This window comes from Hydra vulgaris, chromosome 13, assembly GCF_038396675.1.
Source record: "Hydra vulgaris chromosome 13, alternate assembly HydraT2T_AEP".
Lineage (NCBI taxonomy): Eukaryota > Metazoa > Cnidaria > Hydrozoa > Anthoathecata > Hydridae > Hydra > Hydra vulgaris.
Genome location: NC_088932.1, coordinates 28,645,442 through 28,655,734, shown reverse-complemented (window position 1 = coordinate 28,655,734; position 10,293 = coordinate 28,645,442). Strand labels below are relative to the sequence as shown.

The window sequence follows — 10,293 nt, the reverse complement described above, 5'->3', positions numbered from 1 at the left end:
ACGAACATCTAGAAATGTCAAACGCTTTACATGCTCACTTGTAAAACTCCATTTTTAATTGCTTTTATCATCGATTCATCATTCCATAAACAGCGTTTTCCGCGATTGCTGCTCTGTTGATGTAAAGTTAATTCTTTGTGCCTTTTGCAGATCCCTCGCCAACAATTTCTGTAGGAGTTCCATTCTTGAATGATTTTTTATGTTTTAAAGCAAAATTTTCAGCATATTTTAGAAATTGCGATCGACCAAATACAATTCCAGAAGCTGCACAATAACGTGCAAAATTAATTTATTTCTTATTAAGGACGCAGCTAGATAAAGGTCAGTTTACCCTAAATAACTAGTTATGCAGGTTGAACGGAGTACCATAATGGCGTCAAGAAAAATATCGAAAAAATAATGAAAAGTGTTTTTTTTAATTGTTAAGTCGAGACATAAAAAACAATTTATCATAAAAACAAGTATCAAATTTAATAAGCAAAATAATCTTTTTTTTGATGTGAATACAAAAAAAGCAATTTAAAACAGTATATGTACTTGTTAAAAAGTGTAAATAAAGTAAACTTATGGAGAAAACGACTTGAAAAATCTTTTAGCTTCTTTTTTAAGAAACTTTGAAGAATAACCTTCACAGATCAACTTTGAAGAATAACCTTCACAGATCAACTTTTTTTTTTAATTTTCGCCAGAGAAATACAACTGGCAATTCGTTTTGAAATTAACTAAAAAAAATTCTGAAAAATTCGCCATTTTTTATATTTTGAACTTGTCACACGACAAAGGTCACGCGACTAAAGCGATTAGAAATTACTGACCAAAAAAAATTTCTAAGAGTTATGAATAAATTTGCACTTAATATTTAATTGAGTGTGTTTATATCCGTTACACTTTAAAGATTTTTATTTCCATTATTTTAAATATATTTCGCCAGGCTACCTTTAAATATGATTCGGGGCGTGGTGACAAGACAAATATTGTCTTTTTTCAGCCCCTATCATGTAGATTTTATTTATATAAAACGGCATTGTATTCTTTTTTTTAATGACAAAATAAATAAACCAATAAACAAAAAAATGATTGAAAAATCTTGGCTTGGGTTGGTAGAAATTATTTTAACTTTGGATCGTGATGGAAAAACATACTTATAACTGTATACAATATCTTTGATTTTTAGTACCCGTCTAAATAATATTTAGATATGAAATGTGTTGATTAATTATAATCGCTAAAAAAATAGTTAAAAAACACGTCTAAATAGATTTGTAAAATTGCAAATTTCTTTAATAAAAACGGGCTTATTAATTTTTTTCTTTATTAAGTTGCTAATAAATTTTTAGACCATCCGCAGCTTATTTGGACCCTAGCCCCGTAAATTAATTAAGAAAAATAAATAAAATTTGAATGTTGAATCTTTTTCCCTGTAAGAAAGAAAGTTGTCTCTTTAATGCGTGTTAAACAAGCAGATTTAACTTATTACCTTAGCACATTATTAACATAACAGTATCTCTAACGTATAACGTATGCGCAACAAATTTCTCCCGGTGTTTTGATGTTTTTAGAAATTTTAAGATTTAAAAAAAATTCTCTCCCTCACGTTTGTTAAAGTATCTAATATCTTTATATACCTATGTTATGTTTATAATATCTATAGAACTTATAAGATCTATAAAACTAAATGTTTTATTTTGTATTTTTAAAAATTTGAAAAGATCTTGGTACAGAGAACCGGTGTTGGTGAAATTAGAACTTTTCCAACAAAAGTTTAATTATTTATTTTTTTATTGCATACATTGAACTACTGAGTTTTCTTAACCAATGAAATTTGCGAATATCTAAATTAATAATAATAAATTTCTAAAAAATTGTCACGTCTAAAATGACAATAGTTTAAAAATAGAATGCGGACAAAAACGTCCATAATTTTCAAAATAAATATATCGCCTTGCGCCTACTTCGATTTAAAAAAAAGTATTAAATGTGCGAGCGAGTAGATTTGAACCCGATAAACTTCAGTAGCGCAACGTGGTAACTACTTTGGCCATTAAGGCACACTAAACTAACATAATAAAAAAGTGCAATGCGCACGGAAGTGTTTTTTTTTTACGGCTGAAAAAAGTTTAATCTTTAAACAAATTTTTATAATAACATATATTTATTTACAAAAAAAAGAAGAAAAAATAAAATAACAACGGAAAGTTTGATAAATATGGCAGTCACAATTGTTGAAATTCAAAAAATGCTAGAAGAAATGTTATTAGAATATAAAAAAGAAACTGCAGCAATGTTTTCAGAATACAAAAGTGAGCAGGCGATCATATTGAAACAGCAAGAACAAATTGTTATTGACATTTTAAATGCAAACACCAAGATATTCAATGAAAGACTAGAAAAAGTTGAACAAAAAGTTTAAGAGCTTAAATTTCCACGAGGAAATTCAAGCTCAACTTGATAAAAATATGTTGCTGTTCGATAAAAAAATTGCCAGTATCAACGAACGAGAAAACGAAGAATCAAGAAAAGAAACATCATTTAGTAAAAATATCAAGAAAAAACAAAGAATATCTGAAGATAGACCCAGAAAAAAAATTCTGAAAATTAATGGTTTGTTGGAAACTGAAAAAGAAAGCTGGAATGAAACAGAAGAAAAAGTTCCATTGTTTTTTGCAAATAAATTAGGGTTAACTGGAATAGATCTAGAGTGGGCTCATCGAACCAGATTAAAAAGAAATGGACGCTCCAAAATAATTGTTATTAATTTGCTGAGGTATAAAGACAAGATAAAAATTCTGAAAGATTCGTATAAGCTTAAAGGAACTAACGTGTATGTAAACGAAGACTTTTCCCTCTTTACTTAAATTTAGTAATAGTAAATCTAATCAAAATTAAAAAGTTATATATATTTTAAGGGGGCACAACCCCATAAATAAAAAAATCTTTAATTTTGATATTTAAATAATTTTTTCTATTTATTAAGTAAATTCATAATAAAACTAAGATTAAAAAAAAAAAAAATTAAAAAAAAAGAAAGGGTTGCCCTGTGGGCCAATTTTTAGGGGGCAAAAACTTAAAAATTGACTATTTTGTGGCAAAAATATTTCAAAATGCAGAAGGTCACAAATAATAATTTATTTGTGAATAAAATTTGGCATTTAACTAGCTTGATATTAGAGGTATGCAATGAACCTCAAAAACTTAACAACTTACTTATTCCTTGGAGTCGTGCTTTATTTGTTTGAAGGATACAAAAAAAATGATATTTTTATCCCCCATAATGACCGAAAAATCGTTATATTTTATTTTTAACACATATATTCTTATAATTTTGAGGTTTATTGCACAACCTTGTACATAATAAACAATCTGTCAAAATATGAGAAGTTTTAATCAAACCGTTTTTGAAATATCTTTGCCACAGTCAGGCAAAGTTAGGAAAATGTGGAAATCTTAGAAAAAAAAGAAAGCCTTTTTGTCTATTAAGTATTGCACTGTAGACTATATTCAAACAATAGATGTACTTTATTTATCAAAAGTCTTATTTAATAACCCTTTTCTACTTGCGAATGAATAAAAAGCTAAAATGGTAAAAAAAATTTACTTTTCACTGTTAAATGCCATGTTCATATAAACTGCAAGTATTACAAAACAAGTATGATAAAACTAATTTGATATAAACATTAAAAACTTCCTGCTCCATATGACAAACCCTCATTATTTTTATTTTCACTTCCCTTACTCTTTTTCGCTCCACGCAGAAACTTGCGACGCATCCTATACTTCTCACCATTTTTTTGACTTGCATTTTTTAATCGTGAACGATTTCTGTCTTCGCAACCAAGCTCAGTGTAGCTGCCTCTCTCCATCTGCATTTTATCGTATTTTTTTAATGTGGCTAAATTTCCAATATTAAAATGAGCAACTGCATCATAAGCAGCAATTTCCAACTGTACTAGTTTTACAAATGTATCTTTTGGAACTCGATTCCATATTGTTGCATTGAAAGACTCATTTTGATTCTGAGTTTTGCCATGGAGGCATTTGCTGAGTAAATTTTCATCTTGTAAAGCTATAAAGATTGGTTTAACAAACTTTATAACACTCATGGGTAGTCCTGGTCCTGGTTTATAATTTTGGGTATTATTCAACTTGTCAAGATGATATTGACATCATGTACCTGGCTCCTTTGGACAAAATGTGTGATAATTATGTTCTTTTGATGATGCCACATGAAAAAGTGCAGCCATCACAGCAATCTGCATTCCTTTTAGATTTCCTATATTTGAACGTATTGCAATACCATAATAGTTTTGCAGCTAATCAATAACAGCAACAGTTAACTTTCCTTTCCCTCCTAGTCCCTTCTCACTCTTTTTTAATTCACGTAATCGTGTTCCAACGCGCTTCTGGACATGGCCAATGCATTCTTGTTTAACCACTTTTGTGTCATCATAAACATTTTCAATAAAAAAAACTTTTTGAATCCCCATCCCCATAAAACTCAGTGTATCGCATTTTATTTAATTCTATAGATCGATTAAAAATTTTTTCTGTGCCAACCAATTCCATTGATGGTGCAGATCCATGATGATTGTTTGTACAAGTATGGTCTGCTATAAAACTTGCATATTTCTCTACGTTTGAATGTTTCCATTGTCTGGCATTAATACAAGCCTCGCAATATTTACTCATTACCTCGACATCTAGTACTCGACCTGTGTCAATAGAAATTGCTGCAACAACCCTCTAAAACATGAAGCGTTGATTTGATGTTGATCAACGTTGATTTTGCGTTGACATTAGCGATCAACGGCGATCAACTATAAATGGATGTTGTAGCAAGAGCAATGTTATCAACAGCAAATCTACGTTTATTTACAAACACTAAACGTTCGTTGATTTACTGTTGACAAAAAACAAATTTATTGAGCTGTTTACTAACAGCAATTTGCTGAGCAAACAGCATGTTCTGCTGGGATTTTTTTGTTATTTTTGGTGGTAATAAAACGTTTGTTCAAATTTTAATTACATTACGGTACCGTAATATAATTAAAACCTTTATAGATGGATAGAATAAATGGATAGATAAAACCTATGAAATGAATATAAACTTTATTGAAAAACATATATTTTGTTAAGTAATTATATTTTCAGTTCTTGAATAAAGATTATCCTAATGAAATTAAGGTAGTTCTTTAACTATTTGAGGATAATAGAACATCTTAATATAAAAATTTTAACAATTTAAAATGAAAGTCACAACTTGGCAGCAATTTGGCCTATTAATGCTTATTATAATAACATTGCTATTATCATAGCAAATTAGTAATGTTTATGACTGCAAGTATTTGCCTGATAAATTCTGACTGCAAACTTAAATCATATAGTACAAAATGCAATTTAAATTGGTTTTTTCTTTATAAGAATAATAATTCCTTAATTTTTTTTTTCTTTTGTGATGTAATAAAATAAAAATAATAATGCCTAAATGTGACAGAAGCCTATACATGAAAGAATTTATGAAAGAAAAACGAGATACTGAAAAAAGAATAAAATATCTTCTTGAAGAGTGCAATATTGTTGGTAGAGGGAATTGCTTTCATCTAGATTTAGACATTCAAAAGATTTTTGAAGTTTCTGAAGATGTGCACAGCGATATATTTATGCTTTCAATTACTATGCCTGAAAATAAATTTTGTTTAAGTAAAGTTGAATCTTATTATGGTGATGTTGATGACATTGCAGTTGAAAATAGTTTATACAGTAGTGTTGATACTCTAACTTCAACAAAAGATTTTTTATATGAGTGGTCATTAAAATACTGTATAAAAGATGATGCTTTAAATGCACTTTTATTTCACTGAAATAAATTTACTCCATCTATACCGAAATGCTGGCAGACATTACAAAAATCTCTTCAAAAAGTTAATGTTTTATATGTCAGTGGAGGCAATTATATATATCTTAGAGTTGAAAGTGCAATTGATTATTATATATCAACAGTTGGAAATAAGGAAAAGCTTGACCTAATTGTAAGTATTGATGGTGCACCTATGTACAATAGTAAAAAGACTTCCATTTGGCCAATACTATTTACAATTAACAGAAAAGGACCATATGCTGTTGAGTACTTTGAAGATTTTATTCTTGAAATGAAAAAATTTCAAACTAATGGGTATAAACAGCTGCATGTGATTATTAAACTTCGCACTGACATGGCTTTTAAAAATAATTAGTATAAAGAAGAAGGTCACCAACTTGACAAGAGTCTTTCTCCGCTTGTTCAGTTAAATTTCCCAATGGTAACTGGATTCCCATTGGACTATATGCACCTTATATGTCTTGGGGTAATTAAAAAACTTCTAATAAACTGGTGTAAAGGTCCCCGATGTATTAAAATAAGTCAATCTGTTAAAGACAGTATTTCGAATGAACTCATAAATTTATGAAGTTATACACCATCCAATTTTCAATGTAGACCACACTCTTTAAATGAACTTGAGAAGTGAAAAGCATCAGAGTTTTGATTCTTTCTGCTTTATGCTGGACCTGTTGTTTCAAAAAGGAAAAATAAAAAAAAAACTAACTATGACTTTTTTATTTCTCTTTCAATTGCTATACACATACTGCTTTCTGATAAAATGGTGAAAAATGAATTGTTGCATTTGCTAAACAGTTGCTTATATGGTTTAATTAGAGAAGTACAAACTTTGTATGGGGACATCTTGGTAACATACAATGTTCATAGCATGATTCATTTAGCTGATGATTGTGTTAACTTTAGGGAGAGTCTTGATTATCTATCAGCTTTTCCTTTTGAAAACATTTTGGGTTGAATTAAAAAAATAGTGCGAAAATCACATCAGACTGTTGCCCAAAAAGTGAATCAACTAGATGAGAGAAAAAAGTTGGATATTTTTCTTAGAGAAAGGAATGGTAAAGAAATTTCTGCCCAAGTGGTAAATAAAAAGATCACATCAAATCTACGAGACAGAGTTTAATTCATTCAAGACAAAGGGTTTATTTTAGTAGAAGAGGTTTTGGTAGATCTTGCAAAATGCAACACTCTAAATTGTCATTCAGTTCGAAAGTTTTTTCCTGATTGTTTTGAAACATCTTATTTAGACATTTGTTATGTAAATTCATTAGCCAACCTAAAAACAATTTTTCTGAAAAAAAAAAGAACTTTTGAAAAAAGGCTTGATGATACCTCTTCAAAAAGGTGGTTATGCTTTTTTTTTCTGCTTAGACATTGTGATATTGCTTATGATCACTGATTTCTTGAATTAAAACACAAATTTTGATTATACTTGCAGACCATCAATTTTTAAAGAATGTCTGTGCATGTGTCATTATGTAAAATTTGTTATAAATTTGTCAAATATATAGTTCATTGAATAATTTTAAAGTGAGTTTAATGCATTTTAGTTTATAAATTTTTTGTGTGAAACAAATAGCTGGTATGTTTATAGAAATAATAAAATATTTACGCTGGTGTTTTACATTAATAAATATAAAAAGCGTTTTACAAAGTTCATTGTTTTTAATCTCTAATGTATTTTTAATTTTATTTTGCAACTTATATAAGATTGTTTAGAATTAAATTGCACCAGAATATTGAAATGTCATTTGCCATTGTTGAATTTTTAAATGGAAAAATTAAAGTAGTGGTAGTGATTACTAAAAGTTGGATGTAAAATGATGGGAAAACGCTTCTGGAATTTATTTAAAAGTTCCGCTGCGATTCGTAAAGCTGTCACAACCTTGCAGGCACCAATCTCTGATTGGAAGATATACCCAGCTAGGATTTTATACACTACAGGTTTGCATATTACTATAAAAAAATGTAAAAAAATTGAATTAGATACTGAACTGTATGTTTTGACCAGGGCACTGGAGAGGATAAACATGTGCTGGAGCAAATTTATTTTGGGCCCCCCTTTACAATATGACTATTCTCTAATTTAATATCACTTATTTTAAATCCAATATTCCAACGGGCATTTGCTTAAATTATATGTTCTGAATGTCATTAGAATGTTTAAAGAAGATTCTTAACAATTTTTTTTTCGTTGACAAAAACATTTTTATTTTGGAGTCTTTATAAAAGAAAGTTTTTTTAACAATGTTTTTAGTTTTTTTTTTAAACTTTTAGTGTTTTTTAAAAACTAAAAAATTCATTAATTTTCATGGGTTTTTCATTAAAATTCATTAATTTTTATGCTGTGCACCAACTGCACCCCATTCTCTCATTTTATTAGATATTGATAAATGATTTTACGTACATAGATTTGCGTTTAGATTTTTATGAAAAAGCTCAGTCACGCTTAGAGAAAACAACAGATACTTTAAATATTGAAACTGACACCGAAGAGAAAAAAGGGGCAAAGCAAAAGTAAATTTTACTAAAATTAGTTTTAAATAAATAAATAATTTTCCAAGAAAGAATCACACAAATCATGTACTTTTTTTTGTTTAAAAAGTAAAGTTTATATTAAAGGAGAAAGACAGCAATGACATTCTCTGAAAGTGATGAAAATATTGTGGTTGGTGATGAAGAACTATACAGAAGATATTATTTTGATAGCTCAAATAGCCAAAGAACATCTAACGTGATTCTAAATATAGCAGGTTAACTATTTTTGTAAAAGTAACATAATGGTTTGTTAAAATAAACATGCTTATTTTTTTACTGAATTATAAATGTTTTTAAATCGATATCAACTCCCCATTTACACAGTGAAATAGCAAGCTTTTCAGTTGCTGAAAATAACATTGATTTCTCGAAAGAAACTAATCTATCTCAAGGGAAAATAATGTTGCCTTCAAATATATTGGTAAAAAAAAAGTCCTAATGTTGCTTTTGTTTTAATTAAAATCTGTGTGCGTGTTCAGTAAAAAAATTAATAGAAATCAGAACTATATGTTATAGAATATAATTTTGTTGACAAATATTTTATAAATATATATTTGTTGACAAGTTTAAATAAAAATCACTATATAATGTTTAAAAATTTTGTTTAATTTTTGTAGGTATAATTTATCTATACCTAGGTAGAAAATGGCTCTAAAAATTGTGTTTTGGATAAAGAGGATAGCAGAGAAAGACATTTGTCTTGCCAGGGTAAATAAAATTTTTAAGAATGTTCATTTCAATGTGTTAATCAAAGTTTTATTTATTTTTTCCATTTAGGTAATTTTTCATGGTTAATTTTTTACAAAATATTTTACATGAATAATAATAATATTATTTATTTTACTACATTTTTTTTAAGATTTTTAAAACGTTGCGTTGAGTTGGATGGCAAAAATAGATAAAAAGGTACTACTGTTGCTTTTTATTTTAATATCAAGTATTGCATAAGACCCCCACAAATTTTCAAAATTTTGAATCAAATCAGAAAAGTGATTCAAGAGTCAATTTTAAAAATCCATGTATTGAAATTAAGATTAATATTTAATGAAAATTAATATAAATTTCATTCATATAGAATGAACATAATATGTATTCTGACCCTTAAGTAATTTTTATTTTTGTAATAATAGATGAGTTCTCTTAATCGTTGTGGAGGTAATACTCCATATAAATCGGCTTTTGCTTTTGGAAAGTTGTTGATGAGCGAGGATGCTGGGGCCTGTTTTAATGTCTCTGGTGGTTCATTGAAGATAAATTTTAAAACATACACCCTGTATCATATGATAGTGAGTTAGAATGGTTTTATGCATTTTTTTAGATTTTTTTTTTTTACAGGAAATATATTTTGTTTGCCCTAGTCAGTCATTTATGTAACTATTTGCTATAATTTCTGCAGTTTGATTTTTTTTTAATTTGATTTGCATTTTTGATTTAGATGCGATTACACGACAGCATCATGATGCAAAAATTTGCGAATGTTGATCAGGCATTTCGAAATTTTTAAAATAATCAGGAAAACGACTCAATCAAAAAGTTTTAAAAATGAACAATGCTGCAAACGCTAAATAAATTGTTTGAAAATGTAAATTTTGTGTTAAATTCAATAAAAGACTTTCTTACTTAACGCAGTGCCTACTTTATTTCATTATTCTTTTGAGTTAGCTTTGAATTGCTCTATCAATAAATTTTTTGCTAAATCCTTTATTTACAGCCTGTTTTTTACAAAACAAATTAAGATATGAGCAATATGTATAAATTTTATATATAAATATTTTATATATGTACATATATACATACATAATATATATATATCAATTATAAATTATTAGAAAATCACTTAAAAATTTTTTTCAATTAACACAGTGTTTCATCAATAAAAAGAC

At 28.0% G+C, this 10,293-nt stretch overlaps 1 protein-coding gene across 2 annotated transcripts; it reads left to right on the top strand.

The window, feature by feature from the left end:
• The first annotated feature begins 4,795 nt into the window (after nt 1-4,795).
• On the top strand, nt 4,796-10,034 carry LOC136089308 (uncharacterized). 2 transcript variants are annotated; one of them, XM_065815252.1, is made up of 7 exons: nt 4,796-7,816; nt 8,296-8,389; nt 8,495-8,625; nt 9,028-9,118; nt 9,270-9,316; nt 9,541-9,696; nt 9,846-10,034. In XM_065815252.1, the coding sequence occupies exons 1-4, from the start codon at nt 7,693-7,695 to the stop codon at nt 9,063-9,065; spliced, it is 387 nt and encodes a 128-aa protein (XP_065671324.1). In that variant the 5' UTR covers nt 4,796-7,692; the 3' UTR covers nt 9,066-9,118; nt 9,270-9,316; nt 9,541-9,696; nt 9,846-10,034. The 2 variants fall into 2 exon arrangements, with proteins under 2 accessions (XP_065671324.1, XP_065671325.1); XM_065815253.1 differs by having other exon boundaries at nt 4,816-7,816; nt 9,049-9,118.
• Nucleotides 10,035-10,293: the final 259 nt, after the last annotated feature.